At 38.3% G+C, this 17,346-nt stretch overlaps 1 protein-coding gene across 3 annotated transcripts in view; it reads right to left on the bottom strand.

Annotated features, from left to right (window-relative positions):
- Window positions 1–7,800: 7,800 nt before the first annotated feature.
- LOC123879342 overlaps window positions 7,801–17,346 on the bottom strand; it is a 56,984-nt gene continuing 47,438 nt past the window's right edge. For 2 of the 3 annotated variants that reach the window (XM_045926995.1, XM_045926996.1), the window contains exons 2-8: window positions 16,552–16,755; window positions 15,375–16,284; window positions 13,016–14,241; window positions 12,719–12,855; window positions 12,002–12,153; window positions 9,728–9,900; window positions 7,801–8,081 (exon numbers count right to left, since the gene is read on the bottom strand). In XM_045926995.1, coding sequence (XP_045782951.1) covers window positions 7,838–8,081; window positions 9,728–9,900; window positions 12,002–12,153; window positions 12,719–12,855; window positions 13,016–14,241; window positions 15,375–16,284; window positions 16,552–16,755 — 3,046 coding nt within the window. In that variant the 3' untranslated portion in view covers window positions 7,801–7,837. The remainder of the gene's footprint in view (window positions 8,082–9,727; window positions 9,901–12,001; window positions 12,154–12,718; window positions 12,856–13,015; window positions 14,242–15,374; window positions 16,285–16,551; window positions 16,756–17,346) is intronic. The other variant, XM_045926997.1, reaches the window with a different exon arrangement.

Below are 17,346 nucleotides of genomic sequence, written 5' to 3' on the forward strand. Positions count from 1 at the left end.
TAGTCAAGTATTTTAGAGCTAATATAATTTCTGTATAAGTTTTTTTTGAAACAACAGTTAAAGGTGCAAACACATTAGCTTGTGTTGTTGTGTGTTGCAACGCAATCTGGAACAACGATTGACCAATCACAGCGCGATGTTTCGACGGATTAGTATGCACAATGCACATCTTCATATAAAATGTCCGATGTGTCTGTCTGTCGTGTGACATCAACACCCAACAACACAAGAAACATGTTTTCGCCATTAAAGGTGTCAACACACGAACCAATTCATGTTGGTTTTCGCTGTTAAATCGTGGTTAGTATGAGACCAAAGTTGATAAAATTCGATCGTCAAAACACAATAACGTTAGGAGTAAAATAGACTTAAACGTCTTTGATTTAAAGTCTACATGACTTCAAAAAACATAGCAATCAAGAATGTTTCAGTAGAACTTCGTCTGCGATGGCGTTTGCTGGCGCGCGTGCTGTGCTTGTTTGGAGTGTTTTTTTTGTTAAGAGTGGCTGGTTTTTGTGTTAGTTGGTGTTTTTTGGTGGTGGAACTGACTGGGAAGCGCTCTAAAGGGGCGCCGCGCGTATGTCGGCGGGCGCCGGCGCAGACGGAGTCCATACTTGTATAAATTCAATAACTTGAAAATATCACAAACTTGACATTGGCTAATCAGAGTAAAGCCAGATTTAAAGAAAAAAAAAAAAAAGTTTCAGTATGAGCTGACTGACAGATACTTGGGAATGCATTTGTTCTATTTGAACGCTTTTTTAACGAACGGTAAAAAGCTCTCGTATGAATGAGGCCTTAAGGTCTTTTTAATTTTATTTGGACGTTAAAATGTCTTTGACACTCGATTTGTATCATGTAAAATCTAATACTAACCATTTTTCTTTATTTTTAACTTAATTTATTAAAAACTGGCGTTACATTTTTGATTATCATGATAATTGAGGCCCTAGCGTACTTTTCAAGTTAAAAAATGTGACACTAGAGTTACTTAAATGTGATTTTTTATAAAACTGTAAAAATACGTTCTTATTACAGACAGACCTAACGCTCACGTAACTTTAACTTATGTACTTGAAAAGTTAACACTAGGGTCTTTGAACATTTGTGAAAAATAGTGTCGTAAGTCAAAACATAAAATAATACATTCAAAAATAAATGTCGAATTTTTCCTTCATAATAATATCAAGTCAATAAAATTTTGAAACATGCTGTAACTTAAGATAGTTAAAAAAAAGAATATTTACAGAAGTAAAAATTAAACTAGTAAGCGTAAACTTCACGGATTACCGGAAAATATCAAAAAAAAAAAAACAATAATTATTTGTTTAATGTTCGAGCATGAATAAGATTCTTTTTTGACCCCCGACCAAAAAGAGGGGTGTTATAAGTTTGACGTGTGGTGTGTATCTGTCTATGGCATCGTAGCTCCTAAATTAATGTCCACTGTCGGGGATGTTATAAATTTTTAATTTACACTTGTTATACTCTTCGTTAAATTTCGTTTCTAAAAGAAAAACTGACACAACATACTATAATAGCATGGCCAATTCTATTGTACACAATCTCTAAACTAAATTGACAGGTTTTGACTTAAGGCACTGTTAAAACGAGACAGCGTTATACCGCTCGCATAAATCTGTCTCGTTTTAACTGAAACTTAAGTCTAATCAAACTCAAAGTGCGATCTATAGATTTCAACCTTAGTATCGTTAGTACAGCCTAGCAAAATCTATTACTCCGATCGACTTCAACCACGCTACGACACTAAGCAACACAGCAATACGTTTACATCCTTTAGGCCGATTCACACCAAGCACGTACACGTGACACGTGCATAGTGACGCGCGTAAACCCCTAACATACCGGGTTACGCATACGTCCACGCTTTACGCAAGCGGTGTGCCATATTTCATACAGTTCCGTACATTACAACGCAATGATACGCGCTACGTCTACGCTTACGCAGCCTGTGTGAACGAGCTATTAGGTTTTTACAATGATTGCTACAGACATTGAAATATAAATTGCTAGCTGTTTCTTTTGGAAAAATTAAATATTAGAAAGTGCTCAAACAAAAAACGTCGTTGTGAAATAAAATATATATTATGTGAACTTAAAAACTAAGTACGACCATGAATATATAATAAAAATGAAATTAGCGTTCCTCATACCTACTTGAAGCAAATACCTACTTATTGTTATCCCACTTTTAACTATCAAATTAGAGCGAGAGGTCGGATCTTTGTCCAACCTCTTGCTTTCACCAGCAGTCGAAATGGAATAGCGGCATGAAGTAGAAGTAATGGACTTCACTTCCAATACTTACTAGAAGAAAATACCTACTTATCGCTATCCTACTTCTTATAACTAGTGAGAGAGTGAGAGATCAGATACCAGTGAGGTTCGATCTCTCACTCTCACTCGGCAGTCGAAATGGGATAGCATATGTAGAGTTTGCTTTTTTTTTCTATTCAGAAAAGTTATCCCTGGATTGCAATCTTACCTGATGGTAAGTGATGATGCAGTCTAAAATGGAAGCGGACTAACATGAAAGGTGTATGGCAGTTTTCAATAAACCCATACTCCTTTGGTTTCTACACGACATCGTACTGGAACGCTAAATCGCTTGGCGGCACTGCTTTGCCAGTAGGGTGGTAACTAACCACGGCCGAAGCCTCCCACCAGACCAGACCAGAAATTTAGAAATTATAAAGTTCCAAACCCTTGCCGAACCGGGGACCTCCTACAGAAGGTTAGATATTACGAGTAAGCAATCCAGGTATATTTTTATACATTTATGAGCATTCATGATGATTTAAGAGCAACCGCCGAGTTTCTTGCTGGTTCTTCTTAGTAGGAACGGCATTCCGAACCAGTGGTAGATTATTTTGACGATTCAAAAGCACTTGTAAAAGTTTCATTGAATAAAAATATTTTGAATTTTGAATTTTATGGATAGCGGTACATATTTGCTTCAAACAGGTATTAGGATTGCTGTATTCATAGGCATATAGATTCATGGGTACGACATAATTTTCGTTTTAAATGTTAATTAAATTAAAAAATAAATCTTTTTCCCTTATAACATAACATTATTCTACTTATAACATTATTCTTATATCGTAATAATAATTGAAAAGCGTATTCTTATATTGCCAAAATTTTGTAATTTTTTTTTTTGTTTTGAGAAATATACAGGTAACCAGAAGCTAGAAAAAAACTTAGCCTTATTATTATACTACCTTAACACAATCCAATGCCAATAACCATTTGCCTTATCTTGTAGTTTTACTGATTTAGTATTTTTCAAACCCGCATTGTATAGCGTGCAAAACTCGGGTCAATGCCCCGCCTACGACACGGCATTGACTTCGAGTGATCTATTTACGGAACGTTCGTTGACCTCGAGCGTCAGTCAGATGTTTTATTTGCAAACTTTTGAAAAACACAGGATTTTTTTAAATTAGTAATCATCATAATATCAGTAATCATCATAAGTTACATAATTAATTATCACTACTATATCGTACTTTAACAATTTCGACCATCAAAATGAGTACAATTGTACCTACTTTGAATAAATGATTTTGACTTTGACTTTGACATCAGTATTATCACCTGTCTTCGTTTTTGCTAGCGTTCTGGTTAGACCCTGAATTAATGAAATGGTTTGTGTGTATATTCGCTTATAACTTCTAAGCTTTTTAGGCGTGACGCATACCAGCAATACTGAGGCTATAGAGCACACTTTAACATTGCTCAGACTTAAGATAATGTTAAAACGAGACAACGTTATACCGCTGGCATAAATCTGTCTCGTTTTAACTGAAACTTAAGTCTAAAGTCAAAGTGTGCACTATAGATTTGGTTTCGGCTGAGACTCGGCGTCGGCCAATGGAAATCAGCTCTCATAATAATTCATATTAAATTATAGTGTTATTTTTAGGGTCTCGTACCCGGAAAGTACCAACTTTTACTAAGCCTCCGCTGTCCGTCCGGCCGTCCGTCTGTCAGTCTGTCAGTAAACGGACCATATCCCATGAACCGTAAAAGCTAGGAGTTGAAATTTTCACAGTATGTATTTCTGTCATCGCTTTAATAAGAAATAATAAAAAAAAAAACTACCGCCATGTAAATTAAAAAGTACATAATCTTGTACCATGGCACGGAACCCATTCAGTGTTAGACACTGACACCCGTATTCACAAACGTTACTATGAGGTCTCATAGTGCGCTCGAACGCACAGTGTCCGATCCACCAATCAGATGACTGTATCACGTCAGTTTACAATGATCTGATTGGTGGAACCTACACTATGCGTTCGGGCGCACTGTGAGACCTCATAGTGATGACTATGAATACGGCCCTGAGTTAGCGAGTCATAGGCTGGTCTGGAAAAAACATTTTTGGAGATGTCTTAAAAAGTTACACTATAACCTTTTTCATTGAGATTAATAAAATCTGACACATTAATTTTGCCATACTACTGGCATGTTTCGTTAAAAAGTAAAATGTCAGCATATTTTTTTTTATAATAACGTTAAACCAAATAAAATAATATGGCGTCAAAATTAAGCTGCACACACATTGCTGTGTTGTGGAGTGTCGTTACGCCTAGAAGATGCCTATTCAGTCTAGTTTTAAAGGTACCCATATTAACAGGGCTCTCTCCGTCACTTACTCCGTACAATCGTAGTCCCAATTTCATTTGAATATTAAGCAGCCAAAGTCCATGAAATTTTGCAGACATTCTAGAAACTAATATCTGTGCCGTGGTGTTTTGGATTTCTCTAAAAATATGTAGTTTTAAAATTACAGGGGCTCCAAGATTTGTATGTGAATTTTTAAGACCGCATAACTTTGAAACCGAATATTTCAACAGAAATCTGGAAAACCACAGGCATAGATATTAGTTCCCGGAACGTTTCTACAAAAAATCCATTGAGTATAATTGGTTAGTATTCCAATGAGAGACGAACTACGTTTGTATGGAGCGAGTGACGGAGAGACCCCTCTTAAAAGTGGACGAGAAAACTGATGGGAGAAGGGCGTTCCATATCTCAGAGGTACGAATTTGTTAAATGACACTGTAGTAGCCTTTTTTCGGGTCAAAAACAACACAACACAGCTATGTGTCTGCAATAGTATTATTAATATAATATTTTCTATCTATTTTACATCTAATTAATTAACCTAATTTATTCTTGGGTCTTAAACGGCACACAGTTTTTTTTTTTTGTATTTTAAAGCTTAAAAGACCTAGTTTTAAAACTTAAATATATTTTTCGCATGGACTATAGAAACGTTTCAGTCTGGGGCACTTAACACGAGTTTTACTACAACACCGATAGATATCGAGTATCGAAATACTATATCGTCAGAGTAAAATAAACTTACAACACTTCGTATTAAAGTCAATTATTCAGTACCACCTACTTTTATTTTAGTTTCCACTAAGGCTGAGATCTATAGATCACACGTTGAATCTGTTCAGACTTAAGGCACTGTTAAAACGAGACAGCGTTATACCGCTGGCATAAATCTGTCTCGTCTTAAGGCCGATTCACACCAAGCACGCACACGGGACAAGTGTGTAGTGACGTGTAAACCTCTAACACACCGGGTTACGCATACGTCCACGCTTTACGCAAGCGGTGTGCCATGTTTCATACAGTTCCATACAACGCAATGGTACACACTACATTTACGCTTACGCAACGCTTACGCAGCCTGTGTGAACGAGCTATTAACTGAAACTTAAGTCTGAGAAAAGTCAAAGTGCGCTCTATAGGTTTCAACCTTAGTGCAACGGCTGTAGATGAGAGGACGAAAATTAGCCTTAAAACTGGTAGTTTAGGTCCATTTCACTTTGATAGTTGTGTTATGATACTCCAAATCTATCAATGTTATCCAGCAAACTCTTACTAAATCTGTTGGCCTAGCACCAAAGTTTGATAGGAACAATGCGACGATACCAATCATCTGTCACTCTCTTCCTATCAGCTAAAATGCCACTCGGGGAAAACAAGGAATATCAATTAATCATAATTTTGAATAAACTGCAATTCAAAGTACAATAGTTAAATATATGAAATTTCAATATTTACCTTATAACTATGGGAGTAAAATTTAATTTTCTTCCAAAGAAGAATCGCGGTTTAAAATTATACACACAAATTACATTCAATGTTTCAAAATCAAAATATTTTTTATTTTATTAAGTTTTACAAGTACTTTCGAATCATCAAATGCACCACTGGTTCGTTTGGTGCTAGGCATGCTTTTATATGATAATATGACGTCACTACTGTGTTGTGGAGTGTTGTAACGCCTGTTGAAGCGATCGACCAATCAGAATGTAAAAAACGTGAGCGCCTCCACTAAACGTTTTTCTAAGAACAAGCTAACTCCTCCAAAAAGTAGTTTTTGAGTTATCAACTTTGAAATAATGCTACACAGAACAAAACTTTTAAGTTCCCATGTTTTTGGCGATAGCTCAAAAACTATTTTTCAGCAAAAGGACATAAGTGTTATGGCACCGATCACCTTGTTGCGCGTTACAACACAAGACAACACAGTAATGTGTCCACATCTTTATTTCAATAAAATTATCGCGAAAATGTACGAGGACATAATAATTATAATAGGTATTTCTTGTGATATTTCAGTTATTTTCAAACTAAAAACTAAACAATAAAAACTACAGAGGTGGGGCGTTTGTCTAAAAACTATTTTGTACTTAATTTTAATAATAATAGTTAATATGGCATAATTTTATTTGTTTACTATTTACAATTTTCTTAAAAAACTATCATATTTTTTATAATTAATAAAGTGTGAGTGCTTAAATTTTTCCAAATATTTTGAAAACTTATGTCATGTCATCATATTTTAAATGCATATAAAATATTTTTCGGTCTACTTTAACAGGGCTCTCTCCGTCACTTACTCCATACAATCGTAGTTCCAATTTCATTTGAATATTAAGCAACCAAAGTCCATGAAATTTTGCAGACATATTCTAGAAACTAATATCCGTGTCTGTGGTGTTTTAGATTTTTCTAAAAATATGTAGTTTTAAAATTGCAGGGGCTCAAGGATTTGTATGTGAATTTTTAAGACCGCGTAACTTTGAAACTGAATATTTTAACAGAAATCTGGAAAACCACAGGCATAGATATTAGTTTCTAGAATATGTCTGCAAAATTTCATGGACTTTGGTTGCTTAATATTCAAATGAAATTGGAACTACGTTTGTATGGAGCGAGTGACGGAGAGACCCCCCTTAATAGACTTCGGTCTACAATTGTTTAGTCGACAAGACTTTTAGGACTACTACATAAGCTTCTTAGTAGACCTAAATTTTTTGAAGCAGTCCATTTTACAGGTAAATGTAGCCTAAACTTTTTTAACAAGTAGTCCAGACTTTTTAGAAGTCTAGATAATATGAAGCTAAGGTTTTTACTTTAGAAGATTGTAATAATTTGTTTTTTTTTTTTTTTTTTAACAGATCCCGACAGTTAAGTAGACAAGCTATTTCCGTATAGACAACAACATTATTTAGTAGAACGCAACATTTTTGAGGAGGCCGTAACATTTTTGGGTAGACTGTAACATTTTTTAGTAGACTGTGACATTTTTTAGTAGACTGTAACATTTTTGAGTAGACCGTAACATTTTTGAGTAGACCTTTACAATTTTCAGTATACTGTAACATTTTTGAGTAGACTCAGAAATGCCACGGTCTACTCAATAATGTTGCGCACTATTTTTGAGTAGACCAGGCTACTTCTAAAAAATAGACCAAGTAGACATTGCACAAACGGAGGGGGGTTAGAGCAGGAACCGGTTTCGTCTATTGCCAGAGGTAGAGGTCAGGCTGAAAGAGCGGTGCTTCTTGAGAGCCACGCGGTGGACAGGATCCAGCATGGCGGTATACCCCAAGGGGGAGCATAGCTCGGGGTAGCGCTGGTAGAAAGCGCGGTATCCCTCGTGCAGGAGGTATACCTCGGGGTAGTGGAGTGAAGGGTAGTTCTCCTTGTTCTTCATGCGGTCCTTTGAGCGGAGGAAGCGGGACCTGGGGACAAAAGGGCAAATTAAAATAATTTTTTAACCACTTTTGGATGACAAAAGTTATAATAAAACTAGTATATATATTTAAAGAATATTAGCCATGCTGGTAATCATGACTGATACTCCCTTTTCCCCTCCAATTAAGTGTAAAGCTTGTGCCAGGAGTGGGTACGACAATAGTGCAACGGGTGGGGTTTGAACCGCCGACCTTTCGGAATTCAGTCCGCTCCTCAACTGTTGAGCTATCGAGGCTCATTAGATATCATAAATGCGAAAGTGTGTCTGTATGCCTGCTACGTTTTCACTGCTCAACCGCTAAACCGATTTTAATTAAATTATGTACAGAGATAGCTTACGCGCCGGTAATTGACGTTTTGCGTCTTCATTCCTCATACGCATGGCTAAGGTTTGGAATACTCTCCCGCGATCTGTGTTTCCTACCAATTACAATCCGAGTATCTTTAAAACAAGAGTGAATAGGCACCTTCTAGGTAAACGCGTCCCATCTTAGACCACATCATCACTTTCCATCAGGTGTGATTGTGGTCAAGCGCTTGCCTATAGTGAATAAAAAAAAAAAGTAACTTTTTATCCTGGAACAGCAGAGTTCTCACTGGATACACCACACATCTCATTTTATTTCGACTTTATATATTACTAGTCGATGCCCGCGACTTCGCCCGCGTGGATTTAGGTTTTTCGAAATCCCCTGGGAACTCTTTGATTTTCCGGGATAAAAAGTAGCCTATGTGCTAATCCAGGATATTATCTATCTCCATTCCAAATTCCAGCCAAATCCGTCTAGTGGTTTTTGCGTGAAGGAGTAACAAACATACACACACACACACACACACACACATACAAACTTTCTCCTTTATAATATTAGTGTGATAGTGTGATGTTATCTTATTTTTGTGGCACCAAATAAACAATTTTTCTTTTCTTTCTTTTTTTACTTTCATATCTTTAGAAAACTTACATATGACATAGGCACATAGGCTATATGGTGATTTTTACAATCCGGGTATCTTTAAAACAAGAGTGATTAGGCACCTTCTAGGCAAACGCGTCCCATCTAAGGACACATAATCACTTTCCATCAGGTGTGATTGTGGTCAAGCGCTTGCCTATCTATACTAATATTATAAAGAGGAAACCTTTGTATTTTTGTATTTTTGTATGTTTGTATTGAATAGGCTCAAAAACTACTGGACCGTTTTCAAAATTTCTTTTACCATTACTTAGAGAGATTCTTCCGAATCCGTATAGGCTATATTTTATCCCGGAAAATAGATAGGATTTTTCGTGGTAGTGAAAATTGTGGAGTAAGGCGTCGAAAAAACTGCCGTACGTTAACGATTCTCGCGAACGCTGCCTAAATGGTTAGAGATGTATGGTTGACTTCTATAGAAAAGTTGTAGAACTCAATAATCCCTACAAAAAAGTCCGCGATAGTATAAACCAAACATTTATATTTTAGCCATTATAACCACTTTTTCATAGAATAAAAGTAATTCACCCGTGCGAAGCCGGGGCGGATCGCTAGTAATGAATAAAAAAGAAAAAAAATGGAATGGTATAGGTATTAGGTATTTAAGTGCGGAAACCAGCCCAGAGAGAAGAGAGAAAGAAAAGAAAGAAGGTACTCACAGCTTGGGCCCCCTCTCTCGTGAGAACTCGCAGTGAAACACCAGTATGCTTCGCCCGGGTCCCCCCCAGCGAGGCTGTTCCACCAGAGACAACACCAGTTCTGGAGTGTAGAGGTTGACCGCACCAGCGATGTGGCCGCCTTCGAACTCGTATGGATAGCGGCAGTCTATCACCTGCAATGTGAAACATCAAAATGAAGACGTTCCAAATTCAAAATCAAGATCCAAGACGAAATTGAAACAAAATAAAATTGGAGTACTGAAACAAAACCGGCCAAGTGCGAGTCAGACTCGCGCACTGAGGGTTCCGTACTCGGGTATTTTTTCCAACATTTTGCACGATAAATCAAAAACTATTATGCATAAAAATAAATAAAAATCTGTTTTAGAATGTACAGGTAAAGCTCTTTTATATGATACCCCATTTGGTATAGTTATCTTACTTTGAAAATTGAAACACATTTTTTTTTTTTTTAATGATGTAACCAAAATTCGCAGTTCTCAGATTTATTCCTGTACTTGTGCTATAAGACCTACCTACCTACCAAATTTCATGATTCTAGATCAACGGGAAGTACCCTATAAGTTTCTTTGACAGACGACGAAGTGATCCTATAAGGGTTCTGTTTTTCCTTTTGAGGTACGGAACCCTAAAAAATTGAATTGTAATTGACGATCCAATCCAGTGTACCAGTGCTGCCATCTAGTATCACTTTTCGGAACTAAGCTTCGTGTGAAGGGAGTATAATGATGTATTGACCTGGAATTCACTAATGCTGTCCACAAACTCCCCGCGCAGCAGTCCGGCCAGCGTGTCGCAGGATATGGAGCTGAGGTCCGCGTGCTCGCCGCTGGTGAGTGGTAACGCGAACGGGAGCGTGAAGTCGCCTATTATACCCGGCTTGGTTAGCTGAAGATGACTGAAGAATCAACCGCATGGCACCCCCGCCGTCAAGGTCAACACGCGTTATTACGAACACACGATCCAATGTACCGGTGCTGCCATCTAGTATCACATTTCGGAACTAAGCTTCGTGTGAAGGGAGTATAATGATGTATTGACCTGGAATTCAGTAATGCTGTCCACAAACTCCCCGCGCAGCAGTCCGGCCAGCGTGTCGCAGGATATGGAGCTGAGGTCCGCGTGCTCGCCGCTGGTGAGTGGTAACGCGAACGGGAGCGTGAAGTCGCCTATTATACCCGGCTTGGTTAGCTGAAGATGACTGAAGAATCAACCGCATGGCACCCCCGCCGTCAAGGTCAACACGCGTTATTACGAACACACGATCCAATGTACCGGTGCTGCCATCTAGTATCACATTTCGGAACTAAGCTTCGTGTGAAGGGAGTATAATGATGTATTGACCTGGAATTCACTAATGCTGTCCACAAACTCCCCGCGCAGCAGTCCGGCCAGCGTGTCGCAGGATATGGTGCTGAGGTCCGCGTGCTCGCCGCTGGTGAGTGGTAACGCGAACGGGAGCGTGAAGTCGCCTATTATACCCGGCTTGGTTAGCTGAAGATGACTGAAGAATCAACCGCATGGCACCCCCGCCGTCAAGGTCAACACGCGTTATTACGAACACACGATCCAATGTACCGGTGCTGCCATCTAGTATCACATTTCGGAACTAAGCTTCGTGTGAAGGGAGTATAATGATGTATTGACCTGGAATTCACTAATGCTGTCCACAAACTCCCCGCGCAGCAGTCCGGCCAGCGTGTCGCAGGATATGGAGCTGAGGTCCGCGTGCTCGCCGCTGGTGAGTGGTAACGCGAACGGGAGCGTGAAGTCGCCTATTATACCCGGCTTGGTTAGCTGAAGATGACTGAAGAATCAACCGCATGGCACCCCCGCCGTCAAGGTCAACACGCGTTATTACGAACACACGATCCAATGTACCGGTGCTGCCATCTAGTATCACATTTCGGAACTAAGCTTCGTGTGAAGGGAGTATAATGATGTATTGACCTGGAATTCACTAATGCTGTCCACAAACTCCCCGCGCAGCAGTCCGGCCAGCGTGTCGCAGGATATGGAGCTGAGGTCCGCGTGCTCGCCGCTGGTGAGTGGTAACGCGAACGGGAGCGTGAAGTCGCCTATTATACCCGGCTTGGTTAGCTGAAGATGACTGAAGAATCAACCGCATGGCACCCCCGCCGTCAAGGTCAACACGCGTTATTACGAACACACGATCCAATGTACCGGTGCTGCCATCTAGTATCACATTTCGGAACTAAGCTTCGTGTGAAGGGAGTATAATGATGTATTGACCTGGAATTCACTAATGCTGTCCACAAACTCCCCCCGCAGCAGTCCGGCCAGCGTGTCGCAGGATATGGAGCTGAGGTCCGCGTGCTCGCCGCTTGTGAGTGGTAACGCGAACGGGAGCGTGAAGTCGCCTATTAGATCCGGCTCGGTTTCAACTAGAAAGAAAGAAATATAGTTGAAATTTTATCACTCTGTAGTTCTCAGCTGCGCTCAAGTGAAATTTTTGAAAATCGCTGATACATACATTGAAGGTCATTCAGCATATTCAGCAATTTCTTATTGTACTAATTTTTTTTAGGTTGGTTGGTTAAAACACCTCGAAGATGGTGGCTTTGAAACAACCGTTTCGTTTGGCGGCGATTGTATTCCCGCACTAGTGCAAAAATTAATATTCCCACACGGCTTTTTAACCGTGTTTTATATTTTTACTGCCCAATAAAGTCTACTTTATATTATTATTATACTTTATATTAGGTTTTAATTATTTTTTATATTTTTTGTGATGTAGCCACAAATTCACAGTTTTCGGATTTAAGACCTGCCAAATATCGTGATTCTAAGGCGACCCAAAGTACCCTATAGGTTTTAATTCCCTTTTCTTGACAGACAGACAATGAAGTGGTCCTATAGGGGCTCCATTTTTCCTTTTGAGGTATGGAACCCTAAGAACTTCGAAAAAAGTACAAACAAGCTTTTCTTACAAGTATATTGTTTACTTACATCTCGTCATAGCCGACATAATAGACGCATGGTTTTCAGAAAACGCCCGCTGGAGAACTGGTCTAACTGGCTTCTCCACTTCTGGACTTTGGCAATTCGATCTTCTCCGTTTACTTGAAATATTCTCCAAATCATTTCTGGAAAAAAGAGATCATATCAAAATTAATGTTTGTGTGTTCATCACTAAACATGTTATATTTAAAATGCAAAAATGAGTTAGTTTGTCCTTCAATCACGCCGCAACAAAGTAGCGGATCGACTTATTAAAGAAAAAGTAAGGTAAAAACAAAATATTACCTTTCATTTCTCTTATTATTCTTCTTCTCTTGGTTTTCACTCTCCTTAATAGAGAACAAAGAGATTCTTGCTCTAAAACCTTCTGGATTAAAACTCAAACTCCTCTGCAATGGCCTCCGTACATTAAACGGTTTCTCTTCTAATCTCTCCTTTATTTCCCCAGAAAATAACTGATTTTCTCCAAAAGAATGCTTGATTTCTTCAGAAAATAACTGTTTTTCTCCAAAAGAATTCTGCGCATTTTCAGAAAATAACTGTTTTGCTCCAAAAGTGTTCTCGGCTTCAGAAAATAATTGATTTTCTCCAAAAGTATGTTTCACTTCTCGAGAAAATAACGGACTTTCTTCAAACCCATGGGTAATTTGTGTGGATATGTTAAACAGCTTATTTGAATCGTCTTTTAACTGTTTTAATTCAAAACTATTTTGAATTTCATCAGGTAACAGCTGAGTTTCACCAAAAGTATCCTCAATTTGACCGGTTAGTAATTTATTACCAGTGAAACCATCTTTAATTTGTCCGGATAGCAATTCTTTGAAGTTTGGCATTTTTGGAGAACTGGATACTTCATAATCCAAAAATTGATCTTCTAATTCCGATATAAACCCACTTTCCATGGACGTTGTGGAATCCGACGGATATATCCTCAATTTTGTCGACTCAATTTTTGGAGACATGGACATAGATCCAATACTAGAATCACTACGTTCGTGCCTCAAAACCATTTTGACCGGCGTCTCTGTACACTTAAATATTTTTTTGGTCGGTGTCTCAGTAAACTTCAAGGTTTTTTTGACAGATATGTTGTGTTTTTCTGTGAACTTCAACGATTTTTTGACAGAAACGCTATGTTTTTTGACAGCCGGGGAAGTAAATTCGAAGTTTTCATCATCGAAGTTTAACATACGAGTCGCATTAACATTAGGTTTGTTGAAACTAGTAGATTTTTCGTTTTCCAGTAACGGAGCACCAAATTCGAAATTCCTGGAATGTATTTTCCTTGACGTGGAGCGCCCGCTTGATATGATGTTAGGGCTGTCCGTAGAAATGATCTCGTACTTAGAACACTCATCAAAATTGGTACAGCCAAATTCTTCCTCCAAATCATGTAGTGTTTCAAAGTCTGCGTCAATATTTTCGTCCTTTTCTGGCACGTACATGTCTATGTTTTTTGTCTCATCGTCATTTTCGAAGGATTTTGATTGCAGTGCGTCTGTGAAGTCCAACTATAAAAAACAAGGGTTCATTGTTAATATATTTTACTAGCTGACGCCCGCGACTTCGCCCGCGTGGATTTAGGTTTCCGAAATCCCGTGGGAACTCTTTGATTTTCCGGGATAAAAAGTAGCCTATGTGCTAATCCAGGATATTATCTATCTCCATTCTGAAGCCAAATCCGTCCAGTGGTTTTTGCGTGAAGGAGTAACAAACATACACACACACACATACACACAAACTTTCGCCTTTATAATATTAAGTGTGAAGTGTGATCTTCATTTGTATTACCTTACAACATTCAAAGTATTTTATCCAAACTAATATTATGAATGTGAAAGTGTGTCTGTCTGTCTGTCTATTAGCTTTTCACAGTCCATCTGTTTAGCCAATTTTGACAGTTGGGACAGAGATAGCTTGCATCATGGGAAAGGACGGATCAAAAGTAAAGGCTACTTTCATTCTAATCGGAGTTCCCACAGGATTTTCAACACTTCAACATGGATGAAGTTGCTGACATCATCCACTTGGTATTGATTTGTACAGACAGATAAGAATTCTTTTTTTACCATTTTTGTTACCTGTGCATACGAGCATCACCTATCTGTTAGAGTTGAAACTTTGTGAAATTATTGTAGGCACTTGCCGGTTTGTAGTGATTCAGAAACACAAATCACTACCCACAATATAGGGCTTGCTTGTTGGGTTGTCCTTCAATCACGCCACAACGGAGCAATGAAAATCAAAGAGTTTCCACAGGATTTGTAAGAAACTACTAGCCAGGCGAATGAAGTCGCGGGCACCACCTAGTCTTGTATAAAGTCTTGTTCAGAGCCTCGATAGCTCAACGGTTGAGGAGCGGATCTAATTCCGAAAGGTCGGCGGTTCAAACCCCACCCGTTGCACTATTGTCGTACCCACTCCTGGCACAAGCTTTACGCTTAATTGGAGGGGAAAGGGGAGTATTAGTCATGATTAGCATGGCTAATATTCTTTAAAAAAAAAATAGGATGCATTACAATACAAGTCGGACATAAGCTACTTAAAATTACAAAATAGACACTTACCCATTGCAAGAAAAAAACCTGGTCGGCCCAAGCACCCTGTAGACATTTATTTGTAAAAAATAAACCCAGGGACATACCTTAGCCTTGCACCAATTGGACGTCGTTGCAGAGGTACCAGGGAACGTGTCAACGAACGAACAGTCCCTAGTCTCCTCCTCCACGTCCAGTTTTATAAAAGTCTCTGACATTAAAGACTCATTTTCTTTACAAGTCAAAGTTGTGAACATATTTGATCTCTTTACCGAATCTATGTTCCTTTTAGTTTCCTTATGAGAAATTTTTCTAAATGATAATGATTCATTTTCTCTATTGTCCTTATTAAAGTACATTTTTGACCGCGTCAGTGAATGAGTTTCTTCATCGTCCATTTTAAGGCACATTTTTGACCTAGTTAATGAATAATTTTCTTCATCGTCCATTTTAAGGCACATTTGTGAGCTTGTTAATAAATTGCTTTCTGCGCTGTCAGTTTTAAGGAAGATGTTCGGCTCTGTCATCATATGACTTTCTTCATCGTCCATTTTAAGGCACACTTTTGGCCTGGTTAATAAATTATTCTTTGCATTATCAATTTTCAGAAACATTTCCGACCGTGTCATTGAATGACTTTCTTCAGTGTCCATCTTAAGGTATGTTTCAGACCTTGTCCGTGAATGACTTTTTTCACTGTCCATTTTAAGCCACGTTTTCGACCGTTTCAGTGAATAACTTCCTTCATTGTCCATTTTATGGTACATTTTTGACCGTGTCAGTGAATAACTTTGCTCATCGTCCATATTAAGGAACGTCTCTGACATATTCAACTCATTCTCTTTATTAGCCATTCTGTATCTGGATCTCTCTTCAAGTATCCGCGATATTTTTGACACTTTTATGCGCTTGCATTTCTCGGATCGGCTGGTTAAGGGTGATAGATGTTCTATTAAGGGGGACTTTTTGTTAATTGGTGTTTTCTTCAGTCTTTCTATTGTTGGGGAGTCCTTTGGCCTGGAAAGAAAGAAAAACATCTCATTAATAAATAATTTATAATAGAACTAGAATAACGAATAGCTTATGGCTTATCTGTGGCCAAACAAAATTCAATATCTCTTTGCATCTCTTGAAAACCATCAAGTACTAAACCATCTATTACCTGAATAATGGAGAATTCTGTATCTCTCCTATACTAGAACTCTCTTACTCTCTTTTTAAATGTTACCATTTAGTTAAACAGATCTCTCTGTGATGTTTCAAACCATAAGAAAGGATTATTACCTGAATAATGGAGAATTCTGAATCTCGCCTAGAACTCTCCGCTTGGATGGTGTGCACATAGGAGAACTCATGGGAGACTGTTTTCTGTTGAAGTCTAAAGTGTGTGGGTGTATCTTTAATCTGTAGTTGTTTGATAACGCTTCTTCCTGTTTCCTTTTGGTTGCACTGTTGCCAGAGTTTATATTGAAGTTCTCCGTTATCAAACTGTAACAAAGAGAAAAGTTTTAATAATAACATTGTACTGTATTTATATTTCATACTAGCTGATGCCCGCGACTTCATTCGCGTGGATGTAGTTTTTTAAAAATCCCGTGGGAACTCTTTGATTTTCCGGGATAAAAAGTAGCCTATGTGCTAATCCAGAGTATAATCTATCTCCATTCTAAATTTCAGCCCAATTCGTCCAGTAGTTTTTGCGTGAAGGAGTAACAAACATACACACACACACACACATACAAACTTTCACCTTTATAATAATATAGTGTGAAGTGTGATTATGACCAAAAGTCATTTGTGGGAATGGGTATAATCTTTTATAACAAAATTCCACAATTAATTTTGGACTTGCCTTTACACAAGTTTAAAAATCTATTAAAACTATATGCTCCTGAGAAAAGCATATTATATACTATCGAAGATTATGTAAATGATAAAAGATCGTGGATTTGACCTGCAGCTCGCTCCAGCAATGCGCGGAACTTCAATTCCTTGTATACATGGCATAATATTGTATATCAAATCTTTGAAAAGAGCAACCGCCGAGTTTCTTGCTGGTTCTTCTCGGTAGAAAAGGAA

Source organism: Maniola jurtina, chromosome 28 (assembly GCF_905333055.1).
Source record: "Maniola jurtina chromosome 28, ilManJurt1.1, whole genome shotgun sequence".
Classification (NCBI taxonomy): domain Eukaryota; kingdom Metazoa; phylum Arthropoda; class Insecta; order Lepidoptera; family Nymphalidae; genus Maniola; species Maniola jurtina.